This window comes from Pipistrellus hanaki (genome assembly GCF_964339955.1).
Source record: "Pipistrellus hanaki genome assembly, chromosome: 12".
Lineage (NCBI taxonomy): Eukaryota > Metazoa > Chordata > Mammalia > Chiroptera > Vespertilionidae > Pipistrellus > Pipistrellus hanaki.
Window position 1 is genome coordinate 58,404,234 of NC_140514.1, and position 22,040 is coordinate 58,426,273.

Here is a 22,040-nt window from a genome sequence, read left to right on the forward strand (position 1 = left end):
CAAGCACTCATTTAGATGTCGTTGTAAAGGTGCTAGCTAGATGTGATTACCATTTATAATCAGTAGACTATAAGTAAAGCAGATTATCCCTCACAATGAGGATGGGCCTCATCCAATCAGTTGAAGGCTTTAAGAACAAGGACAGTGGTATTTTGAATAAGAAGGAATTCTCTTCAATACTGAAGCAGAAATTTTACCAATTTCTAGCCTTCAGACTCAAGACAGCAGTACCAAATAATCTGACTCTCCAAGCCTACAGCTTGCCCTACAGATTTCAAATTTGTCACCATTTATAATTACATAAGCCAATTCCTTAAAGTCCCTTCCTCAATATCTCATCTTTATATTGATTCTATGGAGAATTTTTATTTCCTTTTTTTTTTTTTTTTTAAATCCTACCCGAGGACATTTTCCATTGATTTTTAGAGAGAGTGGAAGAGAGAGGGAGAAACAGATGTGAAACACATCAATCAATTGCCTCCTGCATGAGCCCTGACCAGGGCCCAAGCCAGGGAGGAGCCTGCAACAGAGGTACCTGCCCTTGACCAGAATCAAACTTGGTACCCTTCAGTCTGCAGGCTGGTGCTCTATCCACTGAGTCAAACTAGCTAGGACTCTCTGGAGAATCTTGACTAATTTACATTTATTCAGAATATTAAATATACTAGAGGCTCAGTGCATGAAATTTGTGCACTCAGGAGTTAAAGGATGAGGTCCCTCAGCCTGGCCTGAGCCCTCTCGCAGTCTGGGAGCCCTTGAGGGCTGGGTCCCTCCCCCCCCCAACTGCCCTCCCCTGCTGGCCTCATCCCCCTCAACTGCCCTCCCCTGAAGGCCTTGTCCCCCCTCCCCAACACAGAGGCAGGAGAGACTCTCCCTGTGGGAGCGCACTGACCACCAGGAGGCAGCTGCTGCATTGAGCATCTTCTCCTGGTGGTCAATGTAAGTCATAGTGACCAGTAGTTCTGCCGTTTGGTCTATTTGCATATTAGCCTTTTATTATATAAGGTTATGTATTCTCTTTAAAAAACAAATATTTTTGACTCTGTTTATTTACAGAACATTATCAAGTTCTATACCAACTCTTTGTTTTTTTGGGGGTTTTTTTTGTTTGTTTGTTTTTTAACTTGAGAGGCATTTATTTATTTTCCAACAACATGAATCATGGATATGAGCAATTAAATATTTTATCTCCTCAGGAAAATACAGCATTATTGAGTGACAGTTACAACATATGGAGAACTTCAATCTTTGGTCACAGTGTTAAGAGCTCCTGGTTTTGGTTCCACAAGCTTTCTCTGAAATGACCTACCAATGCTTCAATTTGTGTTGCTTTTTTTTTTTTTTTTTTTTTTTTAAGATTAGGATGAACACTCTATCTAAAACTTCATGAAACCAGCTGAGAATAAAGTTGACATATTGAGCTTACATTCTTTCTATAAAACTAGATTTACGTACTACATATTATGTACTTTCCATAGAAACTACATTCATCTACTTTCAATAGAACAAATAGTATGAAAACACACACAAAAAGCTAGATGATCATAACTCCCAGTTAATGACACCTGGCTATTCCTCAGTGCGTTGTAACCAAGTGCATTCACCTTGCAGGAATACAGCAACAAAATCAGATTCATGTGAGTAGCAATTGCAAAAAAAGATATGCTCTAAAATCAGAGTGTACACTACAGTTTTTTTCTGTTGTAGAGCTAGAAGTTCGGTTAAACACTTACAAAACAGTTCTTCCTAACAAACAGTACTATTTCCACATGGGAAAACATACTTTTAAAAAGTTATCTTTATAAGTGGCAAGTAAATTACAGTAGCTTATAATGTTAAAATGATACCCTATTGTTCGGTATGTAAAGGTGCTAAATTATTTGTAACAGCCCACAAGAGTGCTGTGGGCATCCTTCAGGGGCATGTCTTCAGCGAGACACTGCAGGCCGAGGTACTTACTGACTGCAGAGTCATAGGCGGTGGCATTGTGCGCGCCTCTCATGAAGGGGTATGGCGACAGGTAAGCATGTGTGCAGGTCTTGGATGCCGGCTGATTGCCTAGGAAGGAGAGCAGAACAGTGGTATGTTATTGAGCACTTGAGTGAGCACTGTTCCTAAAGAAGAGAAGCAGGGATTCTGGGTTATATCAGCTAAATAAAACGGTAGGGAGATCAACAAATTCAGAGAACTGCTGAGTGAAGGGGGAGACTTCCCAAAAATCTCGTAGAAAGAAGCACGAGGAACCTGGAACCTGGACACATCCTGAACATCTGACTCCTGGCGTGATTCAATGCAGACAAGGCCTTTCTTGCATCACCTTAACCCAAAGGCGCTGGCTCCCTTATCTTCAGGCCCATATTTTCCTGACATAATGCCTAGCACATACTTAATTATTAAAAAATAATAGTTATGAAAGTCTCATAAACTTAAGTTTAACCTTGATCAGTCCCATTAAATATAAAATTTATTTTATAACTTGTTTCTAGGGAAAAGATGGAAATAATAGATCACAAAACTTAATAATTCAAATACATTTCTAGCATTTGAAGAAACCACAAGAAATAACTTTTATGTTTGAAAACTTGAAGACTTCATTTTATACATTTTAAGGGGCAGTGAAATATTCTTCCTTTCTCTAAGTCCTTGGCAAAATCTTCCTCTTGCACAGTCTTATTCACTCCATTTTACCACAGTCTAAATAATTTTTGACACATCACATGCTTATTTTCCTCCCGAAATGACTATAAGAAAGTCTATCAAATCTTCCTCTCAAAATGCCATTTACACATGCTGTTCCTTTTGCATATGCCGGCTTGCCATCAGCTTGCTCAAGTCTTCCCCATATTTTTACGATCTATTCCATCATTTTGACTTTTGAGTAAATATCATACTTGGGTTTATCACAGTAATATTTCATAAGGAGACTAATAATGTCAACCCACAATAAGCTTTAGGGTAATAAACAGTTTTCTTTCTTGGAAGCAATAAGATAAAGGCTAATTATTTTCAGTAAATTTGTTTTTGAAGATTAATACAATAAAAGGAATAAAGTTAAAAGAATGCATCACATTTTTAAGAAGCTGCTCACCCACCTTAACAACCTTAACGTTTCTGTGAGAGAATTTGAACATCAAAGACAAGGCATTTCTTGCTATTGCCCACAAACCTGGTTGAAACTCAAATTGAGCAAACTTTCATCTGCCAGAGGTGGTAATTAAGTTTCATTATTTAAAAAGAGATTTTTTAACTTTTAAAATAATACATTTCTATTTCTGGATATTTTTAAAAATAAATATTTTTATTTGCAATATAATAAAGAACGCTCAAAACTACTATAAATAATACTTCTTTGTTAGTTAGTGTTGGTGTATTTTAAATATGAACAAGAAAACGACAGATAAAAATCTAAACTCCTACTTATATGTTGGAATAAAATAATGATTGCTACAGCCATTCCTACTCACTGGACCTTTTGGAGATACCTATTGAAATTCTACAACTAAGAATCCAATCCTTTTTGTGACTGACAGGTACTAAATAAGAAGCCGCTTGTTTTTATTCTGAAGGCAAAGGAGGTAAAACTGAAGTGCACTTACCGTACCAGAACTTCCAGAGATCGGGCTGGTTTTCCCCCGCGGCCCCACTGAACCAGCACCTCCAGAAGAACCCCTCGTGGTGGAAAGTCACGTTCTCTACCTGCACAGAACACAAGCGGGGCACAAGGAGCACACTCTGAATTCTCATGGCCAGGGGGCTTTGCAAGCAACGAATGCCACCCCAATAGTGATGGTCACTAGTTTTCTACACGTCTCTCCTATGGAGAAATAGGCACTCCTCTACTATTCTCCCATTTCAAGAGAAAGCAAAAGACTTTCCTCACCAAATACACGAATAGTAGGAAAAAGAAACGCACATTCTGTTCACCTGAACATTTCCCCACTTCCGTCACAAGAAGCCAGTAGTCCGATCCAAACGCCACCAAAAAGAGTAAAACCCCTAAAGCACCAAAGAGAGCCCCAAAGAAGATGGCGATATTTAGTCTCATTTTCAACTCACTGGTTTCCCTTTAAACAAAACAAGAAAATTTTAAGTGGCAAACACCTAGCTCCTCAACAAAAAAGGAATAAAGATTTCTGAGAAGGCAGAACCGTCTTGAGAAGCCTCTCCTAGCTCATGTTTTGGCGACTTCTCACTCACAACCAGCTGGTGGATTGTATTCCCTTTGCTCACCCCTGGAGGGACTCCAGCCCAGCAGCTGAGAATGGCCAGCTATTTTAGGAAACTGATTGAGGAGCTTTCTCTCTCCTATGGGAATCAAAAAATAGCTGACCTTCTCCTGACTGTGGAGAGGGGTATCGTGAGCTGGAATGATCATTATCGCTGGTGGGTAATCCATAGAAGTGGAGGGAAGATGGAATGGCACAGCCTTGACAGTATTGGCCCAGTCTTAAGTGCCTGACAAGCTCCTCTTAATCTAGAGTGGCCATTGAACCCCAAAGACACGTAAGACTTGTTTTGAAGATACAGAAATCACAGCCATAAAGAAACACAAAGACTTCTCTTGAATACAACTGAAGTTGTAATTAATTTCTTAATTTATTTTGGATGTTTTGGGTACAGGAAATAATTTGTAGGTCAAATGGTCTAACATAAAACTGAATAAAGTTCAAGTTTATAACCTAGAGATTTAGATGTGTACTTAAAATATCCAAGAATATGGTAAAATAAACTGTTTAAAGTATTAAATTGTACTCATAAATAGAGAGTGGACAGACAGCTCTGCATGAAGGGTACTGGGGGAGGACGGAGGGATTGCACAAAAAAGAAAGAGAAAGAACTCATGGAGACAGACAACAGTGTGGTGATTGGAGAAAGGAGTGGGGGTAGAGGTAAGAGGGGGATAAATGTTGATGGAAAATAAAATAAGATGTACTTCTATGCAGCACACAGTATTGACACAAAAATAGCATTTTCTACACCAGCTCCCAGATCTCATACAAGTCATTCCAAGTAATCATCCCCAAAGTGGACTGATGAAAAAGAATTCTCAAAAATATATGGTTTTCTGGATTAAGATCAAAGAATTTGGTCCTCCCTTTCTTTTGCCTTCTTCATTGTAAGTATTCAATTTCCTCAAAAGATGAGTCATAGTTGATACCCATATAAGCCACCTAATAGCAATGAACTACACTTTCTTCATGCCTTGTCTCTATGGTTTGTGTTTTCTTTTCATGTCTGAATATGCCAGAGAATATTTTTAGGTATTTGTATAATATTTTTAAACTTGACTGTCCCTATGGCAAGTGGTTTTATATTCTCAATGGTAATGAGGCACCATATATTCTCATCTTCTAAGAAGCATCTGAATTATCCTGGCTTCCCTCGCCACTTCTGTTTGGCATCTTCAGGTATATATTTGGTAAGAGAACACAAAGATGACACCTCAGTAAGGATGTAGGGCCTTGGCCAGCTCCTGCTATATGCAACTGAAGGTGCTCAGAAGACATGAATGGAATTCTAAGTCACAAAACCAGTGACCATGAAAGTTAAATGGGATTTGAGAGTTCATCTCAGCTGATCCCTCATCTAATACCAAAATCTCCTTTAAAAGACTCCCCAAGTCATCAAGCCATGCCATTTCCAGCATGTAGTATTTAAGACATCAGTAATGTCCACATCGTTCTGCCTTAATTTCTGCCAAAAGCTGTTTCCCTAAAGTTAATTGACCCTATTCTGTCCTCTGATTGCACATGACAGGACCTCCTGATATTTTGAGGAGGTAATCATCTCGTGCCTCCTACAAGTGCAATCACATACCTCCCCTAAATATAGGTCTTTTTCTTCTAAAGTAAACATCTATTCCTTTAAGCATCCCTTAGATCGACACAACTCCAAATTTCCTTGCTGCTCTGCTTCTTTGTTACAAATTTGAAGATGGAAGTGAACAGAGTGAAATACTCTGAGTGTAGTCTATGGCCTCATACCACCCCTTTCCTCATTTGGGTGCTGTGTAACAGCCTCCCAAAGGTGGCCAAACTCTGATCCTAAACATAGTCACATAATATGTGAGCGTGATTCCTTATATGTAATATCCTGGGCTATACAGGTAGGGCCACCTAAATGCATGAATTCTTGAAAGAATTCTGCCTGGCTGGTGTGGTTCAGTGGTTGAGCATCAGCCCATGAACCAGGAGGTCACGGTTCCACTCCCTGTCAGGGTACATGCCCAGGTTGTGGGCTGGGTCCCCAGCAGGGGGCTATGCAGGAGGCAGCCAGTCAATGATTCTCTCTCATCTGTGATGTTCCTATCCCTCTCATCCTTTCTCTGAAATCATTTTTTTTTTAAAGAAGACAATCTTTCCAGACAGAATGGTGGGAGAAAGAAATGTAATCAGAAATGGTCAGAGTGTTTTGAACAGGGAGGAAGGAGGACACAGCCAAGGAATGTGGGGCTTCTAGAGGCTGGAAGAGAAGACAGCTTTTCCCTGAGAGCCTCAGGAAGGAATGCCAGCATCTCAATTTGGGGCTTTCTGACATTTGGGCATATAGGGTCATACATTTGTGTTGTTATAAGCCACTATCTTTGTGTCAATTTGATAGAGCAGTAAATCGAAATGAATATATTATAGATGCTATTTTATAATTGATGCAATATCAGATCAAAATAAGATTTTAGCAGGGGAGGGGGGAATAAATTTGCAAAAAGTGCTTATTGAGAACTTGTGAGGGCCCAGGACTTTATCAAATTTTAAGGTTACAATACAGTCCTTGACCTTGAGGAATTCCTGAGCTAGGTGACAGAAATGGTTCCTTAGAATTAAGTACATAGAGGTTGAAATGATGGCCTTCTGGCCCCAGGTACATTCTGCTCACCTCACACCGTCCCCCAGGATTAGTGGGACGTGTTTGTGGTTGTGCAGTGTGCTTGTAGGTGACAACTTGCTGTTGGGAGAGAAACGAGAATCTTTTTAGGAAGACTTTTACTTATTTTACTTCTATCTCAATGATTTGTCATAAAAATATATGAGATTTCATATTAATGCATACATTTTTATGACAAAATATATATCTTCTGGATAGACTCACCAATGACTAAGATTTTCTCACCATATCCTAAAACATATAAGCATCATTATTAAAAATGTATATTAAGCCAGTTATTAATGTGACCTAATTATTTTCAACCATTCAATCATGTGCACCTACTTGAGAAAAATATAATGCAATACCTTTACATCATAAAACTGAAATATTTTAGCTCAATTATCCTCAGTGCTTCTTACAGTACTTGACACATAACAAGGACTAAAATAAAATGAAAATCAATGTGTATTAGAACTCTTGGCTGAGAGGCAAATGCATGACCTCCTGAGTTACCCATCCAGAGACGGCCCCCATCTGGCCTGGCCTGCTCTTTGTGAAATTTGGAGAGATGGAATTTATCAGGGTGTGTGCTTTCTCCAAAGATGCCCACAAACCATCTTTTAAAAATCTATTTTAGACTCTTACGGAAAAATGAAATAAAACTTGCAATCCAAGGATCAAAAAGTATCTTCTTCAGAAAATGAGATCCTTTGCCAATCATTTAAAACTCCTCTAGAGGAGGATCCAAGATGGCTGCTCAGGTAGACACCTAACCGCAGCAGCACACAACAATTTCAATGGAATACAACTAAAATGTAGAGTGGACATTGCCCAGAGCTACAGGTAGTCGACTGACTGAAAATTCTACAACAAGAAGGAAAGAGAAAACCAGGAGGAAAATCAGAGGAGCTGAAAAATTCTAAGGTACGGAGACATGCTGCGCGTACGCACACGCGCGGAGAGGACGCAGCCGGAGAGGAGGAGAAGGCTGGGTGCATGCCTGGCATTCCCTAGCAGGAAGGAAATAAAAACCCCGGCCTGGGCTGAACCCCAAAACCAGCAGCGCTGAACCCCAGTTATGGGCCAGACCCTGGGGACCCAGGCTCGAGCAGGGGGAGACGGGGCTGTGAGGCAGAATCCTGGGAGAGCGGCGAAAGGCCCAGCCCCGGGAGTCCCGCACATTGCTTGCAAGGGAAGGAATGTTGACTCTGATGCGGGACTGCCCTGGAGGGAAGGAAACAGGAGCTACGGCCGTGCTGGGCACCAGTTTCGACTGCTCTGAACCCCAGTTCTAGGCCAGACCCTGGGGACCCAGGCACAGGCAGGGGGAGACGGGGCTGTGAGGCGGAATCCCAGGGGAGCGGCGAAAAGCAGAGCCCCCGGAGTCGCGCACATTGCGCGCAGAGGACGGAATGTAGACTCTGATGCTGGATTCCCCTGGCGGGAAGAAACAAAACCTCCAGCGGTGCTGAGCCCCACTCCTGACTGCTCTGAACCCCAGTTCTAGGCCAATCCCTGGGGACCCAGGCTCAAGCAGAAGGAGATGGGGCTGTGAGGTGGAGACCTGGGGGAGCGGTGAAAGGCCGAGCCCCTGGAGTCGCGCACATTGCGCGCAGAGGACAGTCTGTTGACTCTGATGCTAGAGGCCCCTAGCAGGAAGGAGAAAAAAAGCTCCAGACTGGAGGAACGTGACGAGGAGCAGGAGCCCCTGCCGGACACCGGCCAGCCGGGCACCAGCAAGGAGTTGGGCGATGGGGGCCCCCAGGGGGAGGGGAGCCCCTGGGCCTTCGACCGCTGAGTGCAGGCCACGGAGCCGAGGCCGGGGGCTGCTTCCTGGGCAGCGCCGACCCCTGCAACAGGCTGAAGCAGCACAGGAGCCCACGGAGAACAAAGGGGTGCCACAGGCCAACCTGCTGAGCTTCCAGGACAAGGAGGAAGAAACCGAAGAAGTTTGCAATGTGAAGAAATCAAGTGAGAGCAAAAGATAGTAAAATTACTTAAGAAAGAATATAAAGAAGATCTTGAAAAATTGAAGACTAAGTCAGAACTCAACTCAGCAGCCAACATTGCAACATAAATGCGTGGTTTTTTTTGTTTGTTTTTTTTTAAAAAAGGACAGAATGTTGGAACGGCGGCAGCCAGGCCTAGAGTGGCCAGGCACAAGGCAGTGGCAGCCAGGCCTGGAGCAGCAACAGCCAGGCCCCAGAGCAGCAGCAGTCAGAACCAGAGCAGCAACAGCCAGGCCTGGAGCAGCCAGACCTGGGGCAGTGGCAGCCAGGCCTGAGGCGGAGGCGGCCAAGCCCAGGGTGGCCAGTCCAGGATCACCCAGGCCCAGAGTGGCCGGGCCCAGAGAAGCCGGGCCCAGAGCAGTTGGGTCGGGAGCAGTCAGACCCAGAACATCAGCCGGGTTGGGAGCAACCAGGCACAGAGCAGCAGCAACCATACTTGGAGCAGCCAGGTCGGGAGCAGACAGGCCTGGAGCGGCCGGGCCTGGAGCAGCCGGGTCAGGTGCGGCCAGGCCGGAGAAGCTGCCAGGCTGGGAGCGGCCAGGCCCAGAGTGGCCGGGCCCGGAGCAACCGGGCCCAGAGCAGTCGGGTTGGGTGCGGCGAGGCCCAGAGCAGCAGCAGCCACGCTCGGAGCAGCCAGGTCAGGAGCGGCAGTGGCCAGACCCAGAGCAGCTGGTTGTGGACCGGACCAGAGCAACAGAGGCCAGGCCCGGAGCAGCCAGGCCCGGAACAGCTCGCTCCTCGCCTGCCTCCACCCCAAGGCTGCCTCTCAGACATGGCTAGAAACTTTTGGGGGAACTTGAGGGTCTGTTGAATCAAATGAGGAAGGCTTATATCTGGATGTATTGAGTTAGTATAGCGCTGGGGTGTTGATCTGTGAGTGCCTTGTGTGGGGCCTGGATGAGGTTGGTTCATCTATTGGGAAATGTCTTTTGTGTGAAGTGTATCCTTGGGCATGTGGAGGTATTATTGATTTGAGAAAATGCTAAGTAACTGATTTACTATCTGAAAAATTTAAAGTTCTGAAAGTTTAAGGTCTCTTGCCAAAAAGAGGTTTTAAAGCTAACACCTTAATTTTAATGGAGAAAGGGAATGACAAGCCCTTCCCACCCAGAACAGGTAATCCAATTCCAACCAGCAGCTATGTTTAAACAATGTGTCCATTTACACTTGAATGGCTACACCTTTTGATAGCCTAAGGGCAAGTTTACATGTAAACAAGTTTGCTCTCAATTCCCAGGGCAGAAAAAAAAACAAGGTTTAGAATTATTAGATTTTAAAATTTATTCTTAGAAGTATAAAAGTTTATTAATTAAAAAAACAAAAACAAAAAACAACAACAAAAGGAGATTGAAAAACCTGATGAACGATAATAGCGGTTCATTGTAGTAGAGTCGGTGATATGGGAGGGGAATGGACTGACTGTTCTGGGGAAAGGGAGGGAGGAAGAGACCGAACATAAACTGTGCACCTATGGATAAGGACAATGGGGAGTGGGGAGAGGGCGGGGGGTGGGGTGGGAACCTGGTGGAAGGGGGAAGAAATGAGGAACCTTTGTAATAATATGAACAATAAAGATTGATTTTAAAAAAATAATAAAAAAATAAATAAATAAAACTCCTCTAGAGTTCCATGATTCTCAAATATTTCTACCAGCCCTTCAGCATCTCTCCCCTCCGCTCTCAGCAGCCTACAAAATTGCCTGGGCAGCAGGAAGATTGTTAAACAGGTGTGTTCTCATGATCTCTACAAATGTGGGCTCAGGTTCCCTTTTCACTTTCTTCCTCTTCTAGTGAAAGGCCAGGAGATGAGGAGACAACCACACCTGGGCACCAACCTCAATGCACAAGAGTCCTATGATGAAACAACTCCACTGCTACTGTGCATACCTGTCCCTTGTGTGAATATTGAACCCACTTTCATGCTGATATGACTGTTACACTGACTCTCATAGTTACAAGCATAAGCATGGTGCTCAGGCTCCCACCTGTAGGAGAGCTGGACTATCAAAAATGTAAACCAAGATGAATAATAATAACTAATATTCATAAGCACCCACCATGTAGCAGACACCATAGTAAGCACATTAAATACTTTTAATACAACTAAGTCTTCAATAGGCAGAATATGAAAGGACCAGTTTTTCAGTGGGTGTCCACTCTGTTGGTAAGAAATTTTAACATGTAAAAGTCTTGATCGTAGGAGTTAAACATTTCCTTGGTCACATGAAGAAGACCAGAGGTTTTATTCTTTTTATGAACAAATAATACTCCATTGCATATATGTATCGTTGTGTTCCTTATCTGATCATCTATTGATGGACACATAGGCTGCTTCCATGTCTTGGCTATTATAAATAATGTCACAATGAACATACGGGTGCATATGTCTTTTTTAATTTATGTTTTGGATTTCTTCAGATAAATATCCAGAGGTGGGATTGCTGGTCGTCATATGGTAGTTTTAATTTTTTAATAAACCTCCATACTGTGTTCCATTGTGACTTCACCAATTTGCAATCCCACCAACTGTGCACGAGGGTTTCCTTCTCTCCACATCCTTGCCAACACTTTTGTTTGTTGATTTATTGATGATAGCCATTATAAAATTTTACCATTTGCAACAAGAATGAACCTAAAAGTTATTATGCTACTTGAAAGAAGTCAGACAGAGAAAGACACTCTTATCATTTCAAATGTGAAATCTAAAAACAAACAAAACAGAAACAAGCCCATAAATGCACAGAACAATCTGATGGTGCCAGATGGGTGCCAACTTAGCAGGGGAATTACATAGTAAGTTATTGAAAAGGGTTTTAAAATTAAAAAAAAAAAAAAAGGCCAGAGGTAAGCAGAGAGATCTGTGTGTCTGCGTGGACCCTCAGTGCCAAAGGCAATTCCCAATGCTTTATGGGTTATGTTCTATGTTTATGTCCTCTATGTTAATCATGGCTCCGCCACAGCTTTCAACCCTGAGTTCCCTGTACCCCCGAAGCTAAATGAAGGGCAAGGAGCTGAGAGGGATTGTGGGAGTGACCCTCCACGGTGAACCAGGGGCAAGAACAGGAACTGCAGGGCCAGCTTCCTTGTCACATCCTGTCCCCGCCCCCCACCCATGGACAGTCTTTCAGAATGAGGATTTCAAGGAATTAAGAAGAATGAGCATTTTCTTTCGAGATGAGTGATCTAGGGCAAATTGCTCATCTCTGTGAGTCTGCTTTTATGGGGAAAATGGGGACAGTGCTTCAGAGGGTGACGGGGCTATCAGACAAGAGGAAAAGGGCCCAATAGGTTGATGCATCATACATCAGGCTTCTTTCTCTCCTGCCGTTAGCTGAAGATCATTCTTGATGAAAAAGTTTTAAAAGGAATAAAATAAAATAAAAGTCCCTATGTTAGCATTCCAGATCTGACTCAGGTTGAGTTTATCTCACAGACTAACTTCTCACCAAGTGCCATGTTCACGTAACCATCCTTCCTCTCCAAACCTGTGCCTAACTGTGTCCCTGTGGTTGTAGGCCATTCTCTCCCACCTCCCTTACCAACTCCTCATTAACCCTCTCAACAAATATTCACCAAGTCTCTACTGTGTGCTGCATGGTCCAGTATTGAGTTTCAACAAGACTGTGTTACACAACCTATAACACTTTTCCATTTTGTTTAATTCAGTAACATAGGCAGTTTCTGCAACCCTGCTTCATGGGGGAAAAATAAATCAAGAAATGTTTTGTTCATTAGCCAATTAATTTAATAATAACCAAATAAGTGAATCTTCCCATAAAAAATGCGTCCCATAGTGCCCCTATGAAGACCAGTAGGAATTTCTGAATCCCAAAGAGAAGTGTTTCCATAGAACACTGCTGTCACTTTAACCTTGGAGACACTGCCAATTCATCAGTGCTGATCACTCACCCATTCTGAGCCAGAGCGCTGTGTCCCAGAGCAGAGACAGGCCCGAGATGTGCTCTAACCTTAACCAGCTATCTTCTCAGGGCACTGTGAGGGCTTCTCTTCCCTTTGGTACCTACACAGTTGGAGGCCAATGGGTAAAAGGCAACGGTCCCTCCTCAACCCGGACTTCCCCAGTTTTCTTCCCAGGTGCCCCTGACTTTCTCTCATACACACCTTTTTAACCTGTTATTTAGAATGCATTTATGTAAGCTCCTTCAAATACTTTTGAGAACATGAAAATTAAACAATGAAGCAAAACAGACATTTTGTGAAATCACGTAATAGGGGGTGCGTGTCCAGCTAAAAATGCTGGTCTCATTTTGTTTTTTCATCAGAAAGATCCCTGAATTATTTATAGCCATTCCCCCTTTCCCCTCGTCCTGCTTGTTTCTCCTCTCACACCCTTACCTGAGATCCTCCAGACTTCCTGCAAACTCCCCTTTTGGAGGCACTTGTCACTTAGAGAAATCGTGGCAAAAATGTTTTTACGTAACCGTTAAATTAAAACAAAGTTTAAAAATGAACCTTTTAAAACCTGTATATGAAGATCATTAGCATTCCAGGATACAGGACTGAATTCCCCCCTTGTTTCTTGTTACCTGTTAGGCGAAACTTGACAACCAAAGGCTGAATGACTGTAAGTAATGAAAGGCTTTGCTTGTTTTCATCTATTATAATGTCCTTTTATTAGTTAACTGTGTGTGCATGTGCTTTCCCCTCTAAGGTCATAATTTCCCATCCTGATGTTGCAATAGTCTTAATTATCTCAAAATATCTAATGAAACTATTTAAACATTCTCAATACAAAATTAATTCCAGTTCACTTTAGCTTAAAAAAATAGAAGAGCATCAAACAATGCTGAACAAATTTTTAAATAAATGTACAAATCAAATTCCCAATGCTCTTACAGAATAGGAATCATTTTCCAGAAAACTAGGGTGTTTTTTGGTGTGGGTTTTTTTTTTTTTTTTAGAGTAGATTCTTTTTAATCATGAGGTAATGTATTATACATCCACAATACTTATATCTGCCACTTCAACATCTAAAATCTCTGAAAACCAAAAACTTTAGACAAAGCAGCCCTGACTGGCATAGCATGTGGATAAACTATAGTGTGAGCTTTCATTTGTTTGATTGCTGAAGAATGAGTATGTTAGACAACAGGGCTCCCCAAGTTCAACCAAGAGTGTTAGGCAATGCACAGTATGTTCACACAGTTACTTGTCCGAAATCGCCCCAAATCCTGAGTTCCAAACACATCTGTCCTAAAGGCTACACATAAGGGAGTGTGGTCCTGGAGTCCTACATACAAGATGGACCGGGTGATGACCCTAAAACCAATGGTTTCCCCAGGATCATCATTAAAACAGACTTTTACTCCCAGTGAACCATCACCATGCGTCTCTACCACTCTGATGAACTTGTTAATCTCTGCTTGGTATTGCAGTTCTTGGTTCTTGTGTTTCATCCTCTGCACTACCTCCCTCAGCAACAAGACAATAGCACCACACTGTACAACATTAACAGATTCACAAGCCTTCTCCTCTCACACATAGTACAGGAACAACAAGCAAACTCTATAGCAGCAATAACTCTCAGCGATTCTGTTTTTGTTTACGGCTTACACAACACCCAGCACAGTGCTTTAGGTGGGTGCTCAGAAAAACTTAGCGGGTCCAATACTCTTACTGACTTGAATTGAATTGGGTTGAACACTGCCATCTGCTGGCCACTGGTAAAATTTGCATTCCAAGGACTACTATGATCAGTTGTCAGGTTTTTGATATAATGCAACACTGTGGTTGAGGATTTGTTATTTTCACAGAGTTTGATGCTTTACAGCTTTAAGATGGTGCCATCAAAGTCTCCAGGCCCTGAGGAACAACTCACACTGAACACACTGTTACAAGATCCAGAGACTCACTCACCCCATTAATTAGGCAGTTTACAGTCCATTCGATTGAAGCTACACACACAAGCAACTCACACAGAAGCAGTTACATTACAAAAAGGTCCTTCACTTTGAAAAAGGTTTGCTGCCCAACTCTGGGTTCAGTTCCATAAGGAACCTTATTAGTGCACTTAAGTGCATTGACTCCTGAAAGGGCAAAAAGTTGGAACATATTTCTTTAAAAACTGCCCTAATTTGCAATCAATCTACAATAAGACATTTTGAAAAAAAAACTGGAGACCAAAGTGGAGATTCTTTGATTCATAAAACCAGAAATGGAAAGAAGTGTAACTTGCAGGAATTTATTAGGTAAATAGACATTTTAAACAATTATAATTTTGATTAATCTACTTCATTCCTTTGTTTTGTTGTAATTCTTTCTGAGGGTGTATATATCATTCCATCTGCCAGAAGCCACACAAATGGAAAGGTTTCCTTCTCCTGCCCCTTGGTGGTGAAAGTGTTTTTCATTAATTTGAGTGCAAGAACGTAAGCCTTAATTTAAAGAAAGACATTTTTATTTCACCTTGGCACTGGGGTATGCTACCTTCTCCTTAAATACCTTGCCAGTAGGTCCTTTTTGTTGATAAAGATGAAGATGGACTTTTAATTTCCATTCCCAACTGCTTCCCAAGGAGAGAGGTTCAGGGGAGCCCAGGGTCCCTGACTCAGGTCAGGTCCTGTGCCCCAGAGGAAAGACAATCAAGAGAAAGAGACTGGGGGAGGGGAGGAGACACATTCATATGCCCTCACTGCCCCAGGTCTGCCTGAGGAGAAAGTAGCTGGTGTTGGTGTGAAAATGCAAACAGAAGCAGCAGATAGGGAGGGAGAGGCCCTTGTCTTCAGGATTGGAAGGTGCTGCCACAGTTCCTGCATTGATGGCTCCACAGCCTTCTCTTCTGATTCTGCTCAGCCAGCTCCTTTGCTAGTATTGTAGTTGCTTGCACGTGTGGTAATGGGTAAGTGCTTAAAAATTCGGACATCTGAGGATACTCTAATAACACACAACTAAATACCAAACATGACAGCAGCAACAGAATAATAACGCCCAGCACTGAGAGCACTCACTTTATCCAAGGCAGTATTCTAAGTGCTTTGGGTTTATTAACTCATTTAACTTCCACAATAACCCAATGCAATAAGTGCTACACTTTCCCCCATTTTAGCAGTGAGGAAAAAGAGGCAATTCTGAATCTCTCTGTGGCAAGATTTCTTATTATGGACTCTTTTGCATACCACAAAATTCATATCTTGAATCCCTAACCCCTAATGTGACTGTATTTGGAAAGAGGGCCTATTTGAAGGGGATTCAGGTTAAGTGAAGACTTGAGGCTGGGCCCTCATGTGTCACCCCAGAACATGGAACTAAGGCAAGGGGTTATATATAAAGAACTACAGGCCCAGTGCATGAATTTCGTGCATGGGGAGAGGAGGGGGTAAGTCCCTCAGCCTGGCCTGCACCCTCTCCAATTTGGGACCTCTTGGGGGATGTCTGACTGCCTCTCGCAATCCAGTTCTGCTGGCTCCTAACAACTCCCCTGCTTGCCTGCCTGATCACCCCTAACCCCTCTGCCTGCCTGATTGCTCCTAACTACTTCTGCCTGTCTGATGGCTAACCACCTCTGCCTGCCTGCCTGATCGCCCTAACTGCTCCCCTGCTGACCCGGTCGCCCCTAACGGCCTTTGCCTTGCCCCAACACCTGGGACCCTGGATTCCCTCCTCCAGCCAGCCACAGGCACCCAGAACCCAGGTTTCCCTCCCTTTGGCTGGCTGCAGGCACCCAGGAACCGAGCCAGATTTTCCCAGGCTGGCCACAGCTGCAGGGGACCATGGGTGGGTGGCTTCGTCCAGACTACAGCCGCAGGTGTTGGCACCTGGGACCCTGGGGCAGGCGGCTTGTCCCTCTTCCCAGCCACAGGTGCAGATGCAGCTGCTGGAGCCTGGGACCCCGGGGCAGATGGCTTATCTCTCTCCCAGGCCACAGCCCGAATGGTTGCCATTTCTCTCTCACAAGCTCATTTGTGCCAGGCTGGTCCTCATTCTTCTTTCCCCAGTGTTGAGTGTCTGAACCATTATGGTGTGGCGACTATTCACATATTAGCTCTTTATCATATAGAATTCAAACTAACAGTCATAAGTATACTCACCCAACTTGACAATAGAATAGAGGACTTCAGTGAAAACTTCAGCAAAGAGTTAGAAAATGTAATAAAGAACCAATTAGTTGCCGAAACCGGTTTGGCTCAGTGGATAGAGTGTTGGCCTGTGGACTGAGGGGTCCCGGGTTCGATTCCGGTCAAGGGCATGTACCTTGGTTGCGGCCACATCCCCAATGGGGGGTGTGCAGGAGGCAGCTGGTCGATGTTTCTCTCTCATCGACGTTTCTAGCTCTCTATCTCTCTCCCTTCCTCTCTGTAAAAAAATCAATAAACTATGTTTTAAAAAAAAAAAGAACCAATTAGCACTCTACCTAATACATAGAAACAAAAGGAAGCAGACAAAATTTGCAGACAAAGAAACATGTCACAAATGAAAGAACAGAAGAAATCTCCAGAAAAGGAACTAAATTAAATGACAGCAAGCAAACTACTAGATATAGAGTTCAACAATGGTTATAAAGATGCTCAAGGAACTTAATGAGGGCTTCAAAGAACTTAGTGAGAATGCCAATGACCTTAGTGAGAATTTCGAAAAAACTAATAAGAACATCAAAGACATGAAAAAGGACCATCTCAGAAATGAAGGACACACTAATCAAAATGAAGAATAGTTTGCCAAAACCAGTTTGGCTCAGTGAATAGTCAGTCTGTGGACTTTATCCTGGGGATGAATCGGCGCCATCTGTGGGCTTTGAGCAGATGTTGGCAGCGGGGCCACCCCCACCTCCTGTACCCTGCGAGTGCCCAGAGCCTGCGCTCCGCGTCAGCTTGGAGCTGTGCCCTCCGAGCCCTGGCCCGGCCCACGGCAGGCCTGCCTGCTCCCTGCCCCGCGAAGGCCCTCCTCCCAGCGGACAAAGGGTCCAGACCCTCAGCCGGCCTTCTTCAGGTTCACCCACCACAGATGCCCGAGCACCAGCAGGCCCTCCCGCTGGGCACTGTGCGGAGGTGGAAACGGGCTGCGCCGGGCAGCGGGCACCTCTCCGGGGAGGACAGGCAATGGGCGAGTTCCGGGAGGCCTGCGTGCACGAGGCCGACCTGCTGACGCGCACCCTCCACGTGAGAGTGGCCAGCCGGAAGCGGACGGGCGGCTGAGAGAGCTGAGCGCCTGGGCACGGCGCCCCCACATGACTGCCGCTGGGACTAATCACGTGCAGCCCAAGCCCGCGGGCATGTTTCTGCCAGACACAAGGCTCTGGCCTGGCACCAATCAACGCCGCAGATGGGCGGAGCCTATGTTCCTCTCAGCCAATCATGCCACTCGCTCCTTGCATCAACTTCCGGCTGCGTGGCCTCCTCCTCGGCGGCCCTCAGGCGGACGCTCGAGGGCAGGGTCGTTTGTGCTTCGTGAGGCGCCAGGAAGGACCGCGGACCCAGCCGAAGCTGCTGCAGTTGCTGGGCACCCCGCCGGGCACACCGAAGGAACCCGAGGCGGTGGCCTCGGTGGCCTGGGCTTCCCGGCGTCCAGCCCTCCACCGCTCCGCCTCCCGCTGGATCGCAGGCCCCACGGTTCTCTACCGCTGGGGCCAGCATGGGTGTCAGCCCACCGAAGAGACCCCTCCTCCCGCTCCCGCCTTGGCCTCCCTGCAGGGCAGGCTTTCCGACCAGAGCTCCGAGCGGCCCCCAGAAGACGCGCTGTGCTCACCCTTGTTGGGGGCAGAACCCCAGGGCCTAACCCGGAGCTTGGGGAAATGGTGGGCCGGGAGCCCCTCACTGCAGTGTAAAGGGCTCCTCACTCACAGGCACGCCTGGCCCGTGCTGTGCCCCACAGCCTGAGTGTCTCCCCTGAGAGCCAGGCTACTTGCTCTGGGGGAAATCAAAACTTGCCCTGGGATTGATTGGGGCCCTATGCTTTACTTGTTTGTTCTCTCTCTCTCTCTCCACACACACACACCATCACCACAAAGAGAAGTAGGAAACTCTTGCTTGGGAGTGAAATTTGCTCTGGGCACATAATTTAGTTAATCTGAAGCTGCCAGGTATGGCTGACAACAAAGATTCTTTAAAAGCTCTAGGTTGGCCATCGAAATAGCTGGGCGTCTTGCTCAGGAGTCACTTGCACTCCTGCCTGCCTCCTCCCTGCCCCAGTCCCCTCCCTGCCTCATGTCCTGCCTCCTGTTCTAACTGACTTTCCATTTCCAGCTCTGGAATAGGCCAGGAAACCAACAACCAGAGATTAAAACTGGAAGCTACTTAACCCAGCTGGGTCCCTACAGGAAGCTGCTAATTGTAATTACCCTTCAAGGTTGGGGGAGTTTAGGAGGGAAAAGATCTTCTGTGATGTTTCCAAACCACTAAAAGGACCTCACTATCCAGCAGGGACAACAAATACCACCCTCTTTCTTAGTGAGCTGGTACCAAGCAGCTTTCTGGCCATTGGCGCACATACCCCCACCCCAATATAACATATCGAGAATTTAGTTTGAGCCTTTTTTTTCCTCATTGCAAAAGTAGGTGGAATAAAAAATAGGGTGGATTTGGGGGGCCTTTGGTGAATTGCCTCTCAGAGCCTCTCCCCAAATATTACAGAGCCGAGACACCAGTAGCCATTCGTGCTGGTCTCATCTCAGTGCTTCCTGAAGTGGCTGTTCTGAGTGTTTAAAGTAGGAGTGTCGAACTCAATCAGAGAAGGGGCCAAAATCTAAAATCCAGCCTAAATCGCGGGCCGAATGGTTTACTGAACAGTCATAAACTGACAATGTTAACCAGAAATGTGAATTTAAAATGAGTGGAACAATCTTTTCCTTAACAGTGCTGTTAACCAACTCACATGCTATCAAGCAAAACAGTAGTATTGGTATCAAGCAAAACAGTAATATTGGAATGTACCTAAAATGCTCATTGTTTTGTTTTCTGGCTAGATGTCTGACACCGTTTTCCCGGTTCAATGAGTCAATGTTCAGTTTTATTTCTTGGGCTGTAGCAACCCGCAAAACAGCATGGAGGTTGTCATCGGTAATGCGTGATCTGTGCTTGTTTTTGTTCAGATTCATTATTGAAAACATCTGTTCACAAAGATAGGTGCTCCCGAACATGGATAGAATACGGGGCAGCATGAAGTCAGAGCTCTGGCATTGAGTCAGGGGGCAGTAGAGGGTAGAAGTCCTCAATTTCAACATCCTGAAACCTTGATTTCAGGCCACTGTCAGACTGAAGCTCGATTATCTCCATCTGAAGGTGATGGGGCACATTGTTGACATCAACTGTAAAAGGATTGGCAAAGATGTCAAAGCCTGAGTGCTGTGTTCTAAAGTCAGAGAAGCGCCGCTCAAATTCACTTAGTAAACGGCTAACTTTGGTAGCCAGCCGACTGCAAGGAAAAGTACCAGAAATAGTGGTTGAGATACTCAAACAAACGGGAAAGTGGGCAAGATTGTCCTGTTCCAGTTGGGACTTCCATAGTTGAAGTTTACGCTGGAATGCTGTGATCATGTCAGACATCTTCGTGATGACTTGTTTGCGTCCCTGCAGCTTCAGATTCAGTTGGGCGAGATGCTCGCATATGTCACATATCATAGCAAAATCACATAGCCAGGCGGGATCCGACAGTTCAGGCAAGGGCTTTCCTTTACTTTCCATGAAAAGAGCAATTTGTTCTCTGAGCTCAAAAAATCTTTTGAGGACTGCGCTCTTGCTCAGCCATCTTACTTCTGTGTGGTATGGCACGTCTCCATGCTCTGCACCCACCTCCTGTAAAAACTGCTGGAACTGGTGATGATTCAGGCCACGTGCCCATATAAAGTTAATAGTTTTAATGACTGTGGTCATTGTCATTCATGTCCAGAACTTTTCCACACATAGCCTCTTGGTGGATAATGCAATGATAAGTAATCAAGGGTGTGTGGCAGTGACTTTTTTGCATTCTTTCCTTCATTAGTCCAACCAAGCCTTTCTTTTCTCCGCACATTGAAGGTGCGCCATCGGTAGTTAGCCCCACCAACTTTTCCCAGGGTAATTTAAAATTATTTATAGATTTCTCCACAGCCTCAAATATATCTCTACCAGTCGTCGTCCCATGCATGGCAGCTACATCCAAAAGTTCCTCAGTGACAGAGAGGTCGGTCTTCGTAGCACGTATAAAGATGGACAGCTGCGCTGTATCAGTGTTGTCTGTGCTTTCATCGATAGCAAGTGAAAAAGCGAGATAACTGCATGCCTGTTCGGCCAGCTGTGATGATAGATTCCCTGAGAGTTCTTGAACTCTATCTGCAATGGTGTTTCTTGACAAACTGACATTTTGAAAACTCTGTATCTGGTCTGGGCATACTTGCTCACACACTTTTAGCATGCATTGCTTCAAAAAGGCACCCTCTGAAAAACACCTTGAAGTATGGGCAATTTCTTCAGCCACTATAAAGCTTGCTTTCACTGCAGCATCATTTTTCGCTGTAGCCTTTGTAAACATTTGCTGCTGTGATTGTAGTTTGCCTTTTAGTTCTTTAACAATTTTATGCTTTTCTTCCAAAGTATATTTGCCATACTTAACATTATGTTTGGTGTCAAAATGACGACGTATATTGTACTCTTTCATCACCGACACTGTCTCATAACACAATATACACACTGGTTTGCCCTCTCTAAGCACAAACATGTATTCATTTTCCCATTTGTCATTAAATTGTCTGCCTTCACCGTCAACTTTTCTTTTATTGGGGTCACTCTGGTTAATCAATATTGGCAGTAAAAGATGTAGTTTATTGGAAATCTGCGTTAGAAGGAAAAAGTTGAAAACTGCACAGGGATAGCTTGATTTGGCAGATGGAGTGGAGGAAAAAAAAGTCAGTCAATAAATGCCTGGCTGGGTACAGATAGCAGATTCTGTTGCGATTTTTATGCCTGCACTTTATGCCAGGAACTGGCAGCTTCTGCTGTGTATTTTTTATGCCCGCACACTCACTCTCTCCTCTGCTCTGCCACCCGCACAACCACATCGGATGCTGGACTAACTATAGGTCATGCCTCCTGAATCTCCAGTGACTTGTTATCTATGCGCATGCGTAATAGATAGCAAGTACGGCGGCCGGCGAGATCACAAGCCTCCTATGTCACCGCGCGTCATTGTGATGGAACGCAGCGGAGTGCAGTGATGACAGCGAGGTGCGGGCCACATT

The 22,040-nt window shown here is 44.5% G+C and overlaps 1 protein-coding gene across 1 annotated transcript in view; it reads right to left on the reverse strand.

Moving 5' to 3' along the window:
* TMEM182 (transmembrane protein 182) overlaps window positions 1-4,228 on the reverse strand; it is a 60,021-nt gene extending 55,793 nt beyond the window's left edge. The window contains exons 1-3 of the mRNA XM_084900926.1: window positions 3,914-4,228; window positions 3,597-3,696; window positions 1,960-2,058 (exon numbers count right to left, since the gene is read on the reverse strand). Coding sequence (XP_084757052.1) covers window positions 1,960-2,058; window positions 3,597-3,696; window positions 3,914-4,045 — 331 coding nt within the window. The 5' untranslated portion in view covers window positions 4,046-4,228. The remainder of the gene's footprint in view (window positions 1-1,959; window positions 2,059-3,596; window positions 3,697-3,913) is intronic.
* Window positions 4,229-22,040: the final 17,812 nt, after the last annotated feature.